General features: G+C 42.0%; 1 protein-coding gene across 3 annotated transcripts in view; it reads left to right on the top strand.

The window, feature by feature from the left end:
* The window catches only part of fam49bb (family with sequence similarity 49 member Bb), a 33073-nt gene extending 19652 nt beyond the window's left edge, over nucleotides 1–13421 (top strand). For all 3 annotated transcript variants that reach the window (XM_018693680.2, XM_051066921.1, XM_051066922.1), the window contains exons 4-12: nucleotides 685–806; nucleotides 1996–2101; nucleotides 5564–5703; nucleotides 7217–7294; nucleotides 11388–11504; nucleotides 11605–11684; nucleotides 11773–11899; nucleotides 11979–12049; nucleotides 12644–13421. In XM_018693680.2, the coding sequence (XP_018549196.1) occupies nucleotides 685–806; nucleotides 1996–2101; nucleotides 5564–5703; nucleotides 7217–7294; nucleotides 11388–11504; nucleotides 11605–11684; nucleotides 11773–11899; nucleotides 11979–12049; nucleotides 12644–12707 (905 nt within the window). In that variant the 3' untranslated portion in view covers nucleotides 12708–13421. The remainder of the gene's footprint in view (nucleotides 1–684; nucleotides 807–1995; nucleotides 2102–5563; nucleotides 5704–7216; nucleotides 7295–11387; nucleotides 11505–11604; nucleotides 11685–11772; nucleotides 11900–11978; nucleotides 12050–12643) is intronic.
* Nucleotides 13422–14235: the final 814 nt, after the last annotated feature.

Here is a 14235-nt window from a genome sequence, read left to right as displayed (position 1 = left end):
CCCTTTTCTGTGCAGTATTTCTCAATATTGTTTTGATTTCTCTAAATTCCACTTTTTCAATATTTTTATTTGCATTTTCAGAAGTTGCTACTCCCTGGAATTACCTCTAACACTAAATATAAACAATGATTTCAAATGAAAATAAATTAGAATACAAAATTAAATTATGATACTCAGTAAAAAGAAGATACTGCAGCTGCCAGTACGAGCTTTAGGTATTTTAGATATTTTCCTGCATAGGAGCAGGGGTTTCATCACACTTGGCAAGGTGTTGTTGCTTCAGGTGGTGGAAGAAGGTTCATAGTGTTGCCATTCTTCATCACCACTTCTCTCAAGGCAAAATAAGAAAACTCAGAAACTGAACCATCTCTATGCCCAGAGCTGTTACAAAAGCTACAAGAGTGTGCATAACCCTCTCCATTCGTCTTCTCTTATCTTGGTCCACTTCCCTCCTCTCAGCCAGGAAAGTGGGTGGTGTCAAAACTAAATGGGAAGCTTTGGAAAGATGAGATTATTTCAGTGAAGTTTCATTTACATAATTGAAAGTTGCACATTAAACTTTCTATCATATCAGAGGATTTGATAGATTTCCTAGAGCTATGTTATTTTATTGTATAGTATGAATACAGAATAGATACCAATCCGATTTGCCCCCATTGACCTTGTTGTCGTCGTCCGTTGCAGACGCCCAGCCCACAGATGCAGAGCGAGAGGTGTGGGACCAGGTGGACGTGGTGCTGAAGGACGCAAAGGAGATCCTGGATGAACTGCAGGCGTACAAAGGAGCAGGGGCGGAGATCAGAGAGGTACACTCTTGAACAAATATCTGACAGCACGCAGAGCTGCTGCAGAGTTGGGAGAGTCTGCTGTGTCCCACTGAGAAGAAAAAGCATGGAAAGGATTGCAGATCACACGCTATGATGTTTAGTCCATAGGGGACCTTATGAAGAGTTCATGATTAGTGTAGGTGTTTCCAGCATCCTTTGCCACTGCATTATTATTTTTACTAATTGACTTCACCCTCTTGGCCAGTTCATCCTGTAAAAACAGTGAAGTACTGGATCTGTCTTCGATTAAAAAAAAGTCATATGAATATCCTTCACAAGAGATTACTGCTGGGAATAATTCACAAGGGTTGTAATGATTATTAAATCAGTCCTGATTCCCTGCCTCAGTCCATTTATAAGCCCTGACCCACAAACAAAGCCTGACACTAGAGACAGTTTTTATTAAATTTCCAACCAAAGAAGTATTAGCATCCAATTTCTGGTTTCACACTGACCAAGAGTGGATAACTGTGGTTTTGTGAACAACAGGGCTCAGACAAAATGCCTTCCGTAGCCTCAAAATTCAGCACATTATTAAAGTTTTATGCCAGAAAGTGGAAGCATGTTTCCATCTTCTTTATCTGGACAAAAAGGAGTTTTTCCTTTTTAAAAGAGAACTCTGTTGGAGTCATGAAGGACAGTTTAAATAAAAATTTAGTAATTAAAATCGAGCAGCAGAAGCAAATATATAATCTTTTATTCATTCCTACGTTACCCACAGTGCACCTCAGCTGCTAACGGTTCAGTTGGAGGTTCAGGTGTGTTACGCTTGTAGAGGCTTATGTAGCCTCAAGCTACTACCCTCAAGCATAGATGAGGGTCTAGTAACCTCACTTCTCTCTAACTTCACACCCCCCCAGAGTTTATTCACTTTTGAACCTTCTTCAGACCCAACTGATGCTAACGCAAGACAACGAAGAAGAGAACATCTTCCAGAATTTGTGCAGCTCCCACAGGAACCACAAAAGGCTTTATACAAGCAGAAGTCCTCCCTATCACCTGAATTTGATGTGTTAAATCATTGGAGTTCCCCCTTAATAGATAAGGATCACTATACAGAGTTATGGGTCCTTACAGTTTTATTGTTTTATTTTTATTAAGCTGTGGCCTTCCAATAATATCATGACTTTAAAACATTTTATCTACTGTGTTTCTTTGTTGTTTCCAGGCGATCCAGCATCCATCCGACGAGGCGTTACAGGAGCAGGCGTGGGCGGCTGTGGTTCCCTTAGTGGGAAAGCTGAAGAAGTTCTATGAGTTCTCCCAGAGATTAGGTTTGTATCTGCCTGCGCTTTGTCCACAGGAACATTGTTATGTAGCCGAGGGTGGAGGGGAATTACATCATTGGTTCTCAGACTGAAGCTCACACATACACTGTTTCAAGCTCAGGTGTCCTGTGAGATTTTACTCAAACACTTGCAATGTTATGTGTGTAACTGGAACTGCCAAATCCCAGTATGTATTAGTTGGAGCTGTCAAGAAATGTAGTGCAATTTGTCGTTTTGAGCATCACCAAAGAGCCAGACTTGATACCATAAAGGGCAGGAGTCCATGTCCTTTATGTGAAAGATATTTATATAGAGACACAACCTTCATACGTGACCTTAATTGTTTGCATGCGCATCTGCGGTATTGACTGCTGAGCTGCAAAAGCCGACAGACATGCGACACATACATATAACATGCAGCCAGGCTTACATAAACACTCTTTGAAAACCCCCACAGCCATGCATTTCTCAACATGCTGCTTGCGTTGCACTGTGCACTGACCTCTGTGGCACTATAGGTTGTTTAATTAGCATGGAAACAGGAGGGGTGTGTGGGGGAGTAGGCTTACTGCTCCCTGATCTTCTTATGACCCTGAGGCTGAGTGGTAGGGGGTATATGGGGGCGAGTGTGTGGAGTCCGCCATGCCTCAACGCCCTCAAACCCCCTGTAATCCCACTGGCGGTGCAGAAGGTAGTCAATGGGAGCAGTGGGCGGCGGCAGCTTTTGCGATGGCTGTTATGTAACGAAGTAGGTCACCTCCCGGCCTCGGCTGCTGCTCTATTTCGCTGCCTTGTCTTTAAGCTTCAGGGGCCGCGGTGGCCTCCGCAGCCTCCTTTCCTGCCCGCTACGCATGGAGCTGAAAGTCCTTCACTACAGGCTGGTGGAGCAATCTGCGGAGCACAACTGCCAAGGATGGAAGATATTGTAGAGGGAGGATTATGCAATTAGCTTTGCATTTGAAATAAAGGGACAGATCTCCTGCTCAGACAACTACTTCTTTCAAAGACACCCACGTTTTACTTAAATGTGACATTACTGACAGAAAAATATACATTTTGTAGATATAATCCTACCCAGAATTCAAGAGGATATCTCTGTGTTGCTTGTTTCGTCTGATCAAACATAAAAAAAATCACTTTACAACAAATGTTTGACATTTTTCCTCTACTACATCAGTTATGTAACTTATGTAAGACACATTTCGCTCCCTCAGACTACTAATCCTTGCATGAACACTCACATTTGACAAAACAATATACATTTTCATAGCTACAGACCTACATAGAATCCTTTTTAATAATCAAGATTTTATTGTAACAAGAGACTGATCTAAATATGAGTCAGTCTGATTCATCAGAGATTGTAGGGGTCTAGACCAGACTCAAGTCCCGCCATCCTCCGCCCCTCCCCTCTCTCCTCTCTGCGAGTAAAGCGCCTACATGCCTGCATTCTACTTGCCTGCTCTGCCGTGACCTGATGAGATCAGACATGTCCCCAGCGCCCCGCCCTTCCCCGACTTCCCGACAATACTGGAGTGGCTTATTTCTGAGGACCTGAGAGCAGCTCCATCTTTAACTTCTGTTTTGACTGGGACCCAGAGGAGGGGAGAGGAGAGGGAGGGGAAAAAAGCACTACTAGGGCCATTTTTAATCAGCCGCTTTGCTGCAAACGCTGGCCCAAGCAGATGGGAGTCATTACTGAATGGCAAACGTGCTCAATTTACTGCACTGCACTGCCAGCGCTCTGTCCGTCTTTTAAAGTCCCCTTTACGATTATCTTAAGTAGACCACTGTCTGAATCTGCCCCATTTCTGGGTTATGTTGACATGCGCATCGTCATATATAATCAGCAAGAATTGTAGAATACACTTAGAATAAATCCAATCTAAAGTGCTCATTTGGTACCACATTGCATCAGATGTTGAACTCGTCTGGGTTATGTCATTATTGAAACCTCTCTCCAGTGTCTAGACTGAATTCTGAGCACCGTCTGCATCTATAAATAAAAATCCCCCCTGGGCTTTAAAGGTTTTCTTTTTTTTTTCTTTCTCTCTCTTCTATAAAACTAGGTGTTTGAATAAGACATGTTTCTGTAATAGCACTTCTTGCCTGGAAGTTGTTCACTACATTTCACTTAATCTTTCCCCAATTTCCCTGCCGGGGCTCCTCATGCATGCTTAATTATCGGTCTATGGGTATGCTATGTCAAGGCATGGCACAGGCTTTGTATTTACTTACTGTCAAAACAATGAGTGTAATCCTGCTTGAATGAAGTCCTGTTACCCTACCCCCCCCCATTTCATGCCAATGAGATAATTAGTCCCATGTCTCATCTGCATCTGAGCAGGAAAGCCCCCCCCCCACAGACTGGCACTGGGCCCTGGGCAGTTTGGGCATCATCACTGCCCTATTATCTGTCTGTGTCCTAATCAGGATGCTTCAGCTGGCTGACACGCTGCTCACATGTCTAACTGTGGTTATGATTGGCTGTAAGGACATATGAGACACACACACATTGCTGTGCATTTTGTACCTGGATATTCTGCATCATGGCTGCAACTAATGATTATTTTCATTGTCCATTATTTTTCCAAGTAACTGATTAGAATTTAATCCATGAAATGCCAAAAAGAAAGAGTGGAAGAGTTTCTGCAGAGCCCCATGAGACATCTTCAGCTTGCTTCTTTTGTCCAACCACAACCCCAAAACCCTAATTTACAACAATAAAAAACAGAGAGAAGCAACAAAGTCACAACCACTAACAATTATATATCTGTTTGGCGTCTAAAATATCTAAAGAATTGTGACAAATGTCCACCACAACTTAGTCATAGCCCAACACAACAGTCAAAAACCTAAAACAAATTAAATTCACAGCCATATAAAACAGAAAAATCTGCTATGTGAATTGTTGTTGATTAATTATGTAGAGCTGTAATGGTTAGTTGATTGACAGAATATTAACTGGCAACCATTTTGATAAGCAAATAATGATTTCAGCCATTTTTCAGCTGAACATGCCGAACATCATCAGGCTGCAGTTTCTCAACTGTAAGGATTTACTGCTTTGTCATATATGATAATAATAAACAGAATATATTTTGGACTCTTGTGAAATATATTTGGTCATTTTTACTTACTGACTAATTGTTACAGCACAGTTCTACATGTTTTAGACTTGACTTGACTTGATTCGTCCTTGCTGCATACAGTATTTCTTCTTTTCTCACGACCTTTGCTTCTCTCATTTCTGCTGAAACTTGAGCTGTTAAGTGCCTGATTTACAAAAACCTGAATGTGAAATATTATTTAGCAGCACTGACTGATGACCTGGAACACGGCTCACATTGTCAGTATCTCAGTTCAAGGCCTTCATCCTCACAGGCGAAATAAAAGCCCACATATACAGTATATTTTTCACAAAAGGGCTGATGTTCTTCTAACACATAAATCGTGTTTTTCTTACAGAGGCAGCGCTGCACAGCCTCCTGGGAGCTTTGACCAGCGAGACTTACGACGACCCCACTCAGCACCTGGAGCGGGAGCAGGCGCTGGCCAAGCAGTTCGCAGAGATCCTGCACTTCACACTGCGCTTTGATGAACTGAAAGTAAGGCGCTCCGGCTCGTCCCAAGTGTCACTTCCTGCGTTTAAACCCCCAACCTCACTTTTTAGGTGTTGATGTAAACTCTGCACTTTTCTCCTGTGATACAAACTAGACCTCTTAGTCGCCCTACAAGCTGCTGATGCCCCTGAATTGATTTTTGCCCTGTGCAATTTTAAACTGCAGCCAGTGAGCACATGATTAGCATTTAATTAGAATCCTGATACTGCTCTGCTGTTTATAATACAGTGGATGTCAGTGGAATGGCTAATAAGGGTTATTGCGGGTAAAGAGGTCTGCAAATTGTTGAGCCCAGTTCTGCATAATGTGGCAGGTTTTTATTAATGATAGAGGGAGGTAACTTCAAGAAATTATTTGGCTCCAATTCAGACACAAATTGCTGATGTGCAACCCAGAAAACACCAGGAATCAAGCGCCTGTGTCGGTTGAATGCCCATTGTCAAAAACATAATTGTGTGAGCACTCGTGATCAGACAGCGGATGAACTGGTTCCCCCACACACCCCTCGCTCCTCAGATACAAAAACTTAAAAAACACTCCCTGACACCCCTGAGGCGGTTTTGCTGCGATGTCCCAATTAGTGCCCACTAGCCAGGCTGGCAAGATAAAAACACGAAGGTAGGGGGTATAAGGGGGGTGCAAGGTGGCATGCCAGGCCTAGTCATCAATCTTTCACACCCATGCATGGGCTTCTGACCTAGTTAAAGTGTCTGTGTGCGGCGTGCAGCCCCTCCCTGGCGGAGCAGCCTGTCTCTCCTGGTGGACACAGTGGACACAGACTGAGTACCGGTCTATTGTAGCAGGATTAGCATGCTGCCAGTAAAGCTTTGAATGTGACAGGCTCATACAGGAATGAGGATAATTAGCCACATGATGGGCTCTCACTAGTGCTGCCATTTGAAAGACGCTTTCTGGTTGGCTTCTATTTTAAGAGCTCAGTTTGGCTTCATGTAAAACAAGATGATTCACATTGGAGGAAGTGGGGTCAAAGAAATCAACTTACAATTGTGGTTTTTATCTGAGGTTTTGAATGTAAATACTATTAGGGAGTAAGCCTGTGTTTGTCCTCTGACTTGAGCTCTGAACTCTCTAACCTTACCTCTCCTCAATGAGACCCTTTATACCTTTTTGACAGCTGAATAACTGTTGACCCTCTTGTCACATACAGTGCAGATGCACAGCCTTTAGACTTTAATGGGAAAACGACTAAATGTTTCCTGACAGGAGGAGCGGGGATGTGGATGTAAAGGGGGGATGAGTGTCAGAGAATTCAAATCCAGTTCAGCAAATAAAATTGTAATTGTATCAGTGTTCTTTTTATGTCATTTCCCCCCCCAAAGCTACATTTCTGTCTTGTTGGCTAAAACATTCTGTCATGACGATGGCGTGTTTGATCCGGAGCTGAATGTCCTGCTGCAGGCTGTGCCACCTACAGATATGCAGAGAAACTCTCTCTCTCTGTCTGTGTATTAAGATGCACTTATGTTGTTTTTTGCAGATGACAAATCCCGCCATTCAGAATGACTTCAGCTACTATAGGAGAACACTGAGCCGCATGCGGATCAACAACGTACCGGTGAGCACATTATGTCCCTCTGCTCTCTGGGTGTAATTAAAGAAAACGCAACTCGGTTAAAGCAGCTAGAATCAAGGCTTTTATATCTGCAGTGGCTCACATGACTTACATACTTATATGTGAAAAGAGTTGCTCATGATGATAAATACACCGGATTCTGCAGTGTTTTATTCTTTCACCTTACAGTTCTGGTTTTACAGCCACAACTTAACTGTTTTGGTTCACTCTTAGTGCATTAGTGTCATTTTCAGCAACAGCAGGTGCCTGTGTTCAGAGAAAAAGCTCTAAAAAATTCACTTTATGCTACCATCACTAAAAACGTTTTCACATATAAACTCAAGCCAGTGTCTGGAAAATCAGGTGTGGACATTCTCCAGAGTTGCCCTTTTGCACACAGTTGGAGACTGTCCATATGAGACGCCTTATCACCTACTGGAAATATTCTGTTTGGTTTAGGTGAGAGGAGGTGCCTGCAGGTAGAGCATGGAGAATAACTGCCGAGATTTCTAATGCTGCTTGAGACGTTGCACATAATTTAGACAGTTTTGCAGTTGCCTGGTTTTTCCAACATAATTTCAGGCAATCAGCACAAATCGTTGGATAATGTTATACGTCTCAGTGTAGTTTAACAGTTATGTACAAATTTAATTGTGTACTGCTGCAAACAAGGGTAGCATTTCTGTCAACTATCAATAGATTCAGCAGAGATGAGTAATGAGTTTAATATTAAAGTCTTCATGTTTGGTGTTCAGGCAGTCTGTAATTTGTGTTCCTTTAATTCGTCCATGGCTCTGGCCCTGATCAAATTCAAAAAAGTGCGTCATCATGATTCGTCTGTACTCAGACCTGAGCCATTATCATAATCCCAGCACAGCACAGACTGCATCAGTAGAAGGGCAGGAATGATGAATGAAGTTTTCAGACTGTTTGAACGCCTCTGGAGTCGAGAGCAGTGCGGCAGGAAGCTTCAACATGTCAAGTCAGAGCCCCACAGGGAGTTTCAAGCACAAAGTGGAGGGCAGCAGCGCGTGACAGGAGAATCTGATCCCAAATCAGTAGCATGGCCCAAATCCTCAAGAGATAAAACACTTAATTCCAGGTCAGTGTGTGGATTCTGAACAGTAGATGACGCCTTCTGGGATCTGTTAACACAAGGAGAACCTCTAACAGTGAATGATGTTTCAGAGTCATGTGTTTTGTCGTTTTAAGTTTTGCTACAATTGATGTGAAATATGCATCCACAAACATCCATCCACCCACTACTGTGTTACCACACCACTGTGAGGACACAGTCCCACCTAACCTGTTTGGTGTGGGTCAAACAAACTGTGTGTGTTTGTTTGGTTCAGTTGAACTCTGGCCTGGAGCAAAAGACGGTCTTGGTCTAGTTCCAAGCAAAGTCTGATGTGGTTTCTTTGTGGTGTCAAAGCAAAGCAGGCTACATACAGAATGTCATGTTCAAATATCTTATTTTTGAATAAATTCAAATTTATCTACTAATTGTGAGTGCAGGGATTTTAAACCAGGTGTGTTTAGCTTGTTTCCCACGCTGTATATATTTAATCAATCCCAAATTAAAGCTGCTGCAACTAATATTTTTATATTGACAGTATATCAAATGGCAGATTCATAGACTCTAGACTTTGCAGTTCCCTTAGTTTAGAACTTTTTGGCCTCTTTCAGTTCATTATTTGTTTTTGGGGTTTTTTTGCCCTAAACTTTATTGTTTTGGTTCACTCTCACAGTTTTCAGTGTCACAGCTCTACAAACTGTTTGCCTTGTACAGTACAAGGCTCCTCTTTATTTTGTCCTGTTTCTACCCACTCATTACTATTTATGTAGCTCAGCTCAGCTCTACTGCAGCGTCAGTGCCCGGGATTGATTGCTCAGTGTGGATCCATGTGGCACTGATGATGTAGAATGACACCAACAAAACTCTCCAATCAGTGAGTTACCTGCCAGTCTGTGTGATTTCATGCTTACAGCTCTAAAAGGCCAGAACTAAAAGGTAATTATATATGGTTTCCTTACCAAATTAACTAAACCACAGGTGAGAAGCACAAAGCTAAAAGTCAGAGGATCTGCAGGTGTACCTTAGTCCACAAATAAGTTTTATTCACTCAACACAGTTCAAGTGTTAAAATGTTTCCTGCATTAACTGTGAACAATAGGTCTAAAATTCAAGGACTCTTATCAATGCGTGCTGCACTTTCCCAGATATACATCTTTATTCAGACGCTTCAAGGACGTCTAAAAGATAGCTGGTGCAGGAAATGGTGAGATTTCAGTGTTCCTGCTTTTGTGCAGAACAAACTGAAACTGCTCTTAGTTTTGACCCGTCTGACAGGGGGTGTTATTCTCCAAACCAGAATATGCCATTAGGCAAATGGGCGCAGACAAGTTGTCGTTAGGACCTGTCAGTGCTGAAAGATGCTCCGGCTGCCGTCCTTCCTCGTAGCTGAGTCTCACACAGCAGCAGCATTTTAGTCACCAATCAGACAACTGAATCATTTAGACATCTGAGATGAAACACATCTGTCCCCGTGGTAAACAGTCTTTGAGCTCGTGTGTCATCGTTTGTTAAAGCATGAATTGATTTGAAATGTTGGGGAGATTATTCATATTCTGTCAGCGCGCTCGTAAAAATAAAAATAATAATAAAGGCACAAAATGTTCTTATCATTTAAATATGGAGACAAATTTAGAACAGGCTGTTCAAGAGACACCTTGTTCTTTGTTATCCGCCAGGTGTTTTCAGTGTCTGGTTCAGTCTGAAATTGTAAAGCAGCAGGGATGTGTTAGTCAGCTGGGAAACCAGGAGGAGCAGGAGGGGTCGGAGGTATGGTTTATATCAGTGTTTTTCTGTCAGGATTTTATTTAATTAAATCTCTTTCATATGCACAATCACAATCTAGTCAAGCTGCATGGTGACGAGGGTGATGCCAAACAAAACATCCAGATAACATTTTATGCTTCATGCCTCCTTTTATCAAGCGGGATTAAATAAAATTGGCTCTTTATACATTTTAATACCAAAATTGTCATCGTCACAGTAAAGGGCACAGCACCAGCTTTATGAAGCATTTCTAGAGCAGTTTCGATATGTACGCTTATATTTATGTATCCACACTGACACTGACACTTTGTGTTTTTAGTTTCCAACATCTAATGAAGTGTAATCTCCATTGGCAGCCATTCAAATCTCCTACTGTCTGTGTCAGGGGTGTTTTTTTATTTTATTTACTTGTCTACATATTAATTTTACAAGGTGTCAGACGTCATCTCAAGATGCCAATCTCAAGAAAGGCAACACATTTTTCTTAACAGTAACAGTATATGACATGATTACATGTATGTCAAAGGAGTCTCTCATAATGATGAACCCACAGACCATTATCATTATAATCTCTGCAGTTCTGTCAGGTGTACAGAACTTTTTTTTGGCATCTTTCAACTCCTTGTTTCAGTTTTCCAGCCCACAACTTCACAGTTTGGTTCACTCTCACTGCTCTGATCAGTGCTCTCTGTAAAAATAAAAGCGCTGAAACTCCCTGTGTGCTGGCAACCTAGCACCAAATGGCAGGTTAGCGACTAGTATAAACAGGTTTAGCGCTCGACTACTTTTTCTTTTCAACTCTCCTTTTTATTTTCAGACCTTGAGAACAAAATCTTGAAAGCATTTGCACATCACTAAACGGTGGCGACGATTCATTGTCATGTGTTCCAGTCGGACCAGCAACACAGACACTGACTTATATACACACAGGCTGCAACCCATGTAGCATATTGTACACACACACACACACACACACACACACACAGAACAAGCATGTGGGGATGTGCATTCATCCAAACAACACTCAAACACAAGAGAAAATATCCCTACATGACGTAGGAAGTGTCACATCGTCTGATGTGCGTTGATGTTCTTTGAGAAGCTCTGTTTTATTTGTCATAAAAGACACAAGTATTTACAAACTCCATGGTCTGTTCTGTGGCTGACCCTGACCTCTGACCTGAAAGGATGCAAGAAAGAACAGTATCCTTCATTAGATTATAATCATTTATTCATTTTTTTAAAAATGGTCTTCAGGCGGAGGGTGAAAATGAAGTCAACAACGAACTGGCCAATCGGATATCTCTGTTTTACGCCGATGCCACACCCATGCTGAAGACATTAAGTGATGGCACAACAAAGTTTGTATCAGAGGTAAGACTGACAGGACATCCAGTGTGTGTGTGTGTGTTTTTTAACAGCTGTGTGAGTGAGAGCAGCATCTCACTCCTTTTATCTTCCTGTCTTTTTACAGAATAAGAACCTTCCCATCGAGAACACGACAGACTGCTTAAGCACAATGGCCACTGTGTGTAAAGTCATGTTGGAAACACCGTAAGTGACTTTTTGTGTCGTCAGAGCCGCTTCTCTCTCTCTGTTCGTTACCTTCTTGTGTGTAATCCCCTCACTCCTGTCCTGTCAGGGAGTACCGCAGCCGATTCACCAGCGAGGAGACGGTGTCCTTCTGCCTCCGGGTCATGGTCGGGGTCATCATCTTGTACGACTACGTCCATCCTGTAGGAGCTTTCGCCAAGTCGTCTAAAATCGACGTGAGTGTGGCCACAACCACTCCGCAATCCCGACTTCACACCTTGCTCTGACTCTAACTGTCTGTTTCTGGTTCCACAGATGAAAGGCTGCATCAAAGTCCTCAAAGATCAGCCTCCGAACAGTGTCGAAGGCCTTCTCAACGCTCTCAGGTGAGCTCATGTCGACATCAAATTGGGCTTTTCCCCTTACAGCTCGGCGTGTAATGTGATTGTCGCTCACCAGTTGCGGTTTCATTGAAAAGGAGAAGGCTGCTCATGCTGTGAGTTGGATGATATTGGTGTCTGTTCATGAGCAGCAGCCCCCCCCCCCAGCTCAGCGATTCATTCACTGCACAGTCCACCAGGGACTTAGTCAGCTGCGAGACCCTCTGTGCAGGATTCAGGGTTGGGTGTCAAAGCCTCTCCAGAGAGGCCGATTATATCTGACACCTCGTCCCCCGTCATAGTCTCCCAAATTTTACCCGCGTTGTTTAGTGCTCACAGCTGCTCGGGCTGACAGGGCCGTTTCTGTCTCGACCCTCACATCTGTATCTCTGCCTCTGTACCGGGGGGGCCGAGGCTGGCCGCCACTACCTGGTCGCATGAGGTCACTTTGATGCAAAAGCTGCCAGATTTTCTTTCAGTGATCTCTGATCTGGTAGAGGATGACAAAATATTTCAGATCTTTGCAGTGGTGGAAAGTAACTGTACTGGTATTTGTACCAGCGATCCAGTCACTGATGCAGTCTTTCCTCTCACCTGCAGGTACACAACCAAGCATCTGAATGATGAATCAACCAACAAGACTATCAAGAGCATGCTGCAGTAGGACTGAGCTGCTACGACTGCTTGCCTCACACCCTGCTGGGGGGGAGATGCCACTCTCCTGACTGATGTCGGTGCACAGAATGTTTTTTTTTTTTTTTTTTTTTTTGGAAAAAGAGCTACAGCTCCGCCCTCTTTTATAATGCAAAATGCTACTGCCATTATGAACGTCTTTTTCTGTGCCAAAAAGATGTTGCTGCAATGTTTTCGATAAAAGGCCATGCAACAGTGGCAGCTAATGAAAGCATTGTGGAATCCTCTGGTGTTTTTAAAAAATGTCTTGTTTTTCCCTATATAAGGGACGGGAGTGCTTTGACTTGAAAATTTAAAAGAGAGAAATATATAAAGAGGTATATATTATTTTTGTTTGATTCGTTATTTAATATTACAACTTCTGCATGATGAAAATTATGTCTTTTCCTTCTATTTAAAAAAACTAATGGTTCAGTTTAATTTGTCTTCTCTATTGTGCATTATTACATGTTTTGTTATTGAAATGGTACTTGTCAAAATGAGATTTAAGAGTACTGTTTTTATATTTTTTATAGGTTTTAATTTGTGCATATGTCTTTTTTTCATAGTTGTGTTGTTTTTTTTTTCATTTGAAAACTTTAAACTGTGATTTGTGCAAAATCAAATTAAAATTGGGAGTCTGTACTGTAAATGGACAGTATGTTGTGGCTGGAGGAATTAAAAGGAGAACTCTTGTTTTCTACAACTGCCTCGTCAGGTTTGATCTCTTATCTCATGTCGTGGTTGCCGGATGGCTGAGAGGAAGTTTTATTACAAAGGTTTGGTTTTTTTTTCTCGTGTGAAAAGTAGTGAGATGCACCTTCTCATGCTCGAGCACAAAACAGGCAGTGGGGAAGAACGTTTTAGATCTCCTAGCTTGATTAAATAAGCAATTATGCAGAGGCAGTTTACTGTCTTTGAAATGATCTCAGCTACTTTAAATGAATAGTTCAATAGTTCACTTGACATTTTTGACAAATTATGATTGACACCTAGGGAAGCTCGTTTTGACCTTTGAGGGATCAGAAAGCCACACAGTCCAAAAACGAGGAAGGTGTTGTAGCTTATTAGTTGTCACTGTTATTTAACCTCCTCTGCTGAAATAAAAAATGTTCAAGAACAGAGGTTTTCAGGCAGTTATGAGACCGGAGTTGGTATATATATGTCTCTTGCACAAGCTGCATGAATTATAGTTAGCTCTAGCTAGTTAGCAACAGAGCTAAGCTAACAAGTTTGCTAATTAACCGTTAGAAAGCTTGTTAGCTGGGATAGCTTTATTTACCTTCTTCAGTAACTTTTTATTGAACTAAATGTTTTGGGGAGGTAAATAGAGCAGTGTATAAATGAGAGAAACCTCAGGAGCTATTGTGACTAATGCCAAGAAATAGTTAGACACATAACCCACTGTAAAATGCTTAATTGAATCTATTGTTGTTTCTATTATCTTTTTTATACTTCTTTTGTACAAATTAATGTTATCTTCGGTCAGAACTGCGCTAGCAGTTTCTACCTGTTTCCAG

Source organism: Lates calcarifer, linkage group LG24 (assembly GCF_001640805.2).
Source record: "Lates calcarifer isolate ASB-BC8 linkage group LG24, TLL_Latcal_v3, whole genome shotgun sequence".
Classification (NCBI taxonomy): Eukaryota; Metazoa; Chordata; class Actinopteri; family Centropomidae; genus Lates; species Lates calcarifer.
Note: the sequence above shows the minus strand (reverse complement) of the source record. Positions and strands in the feature narration are given on the sequence as shown.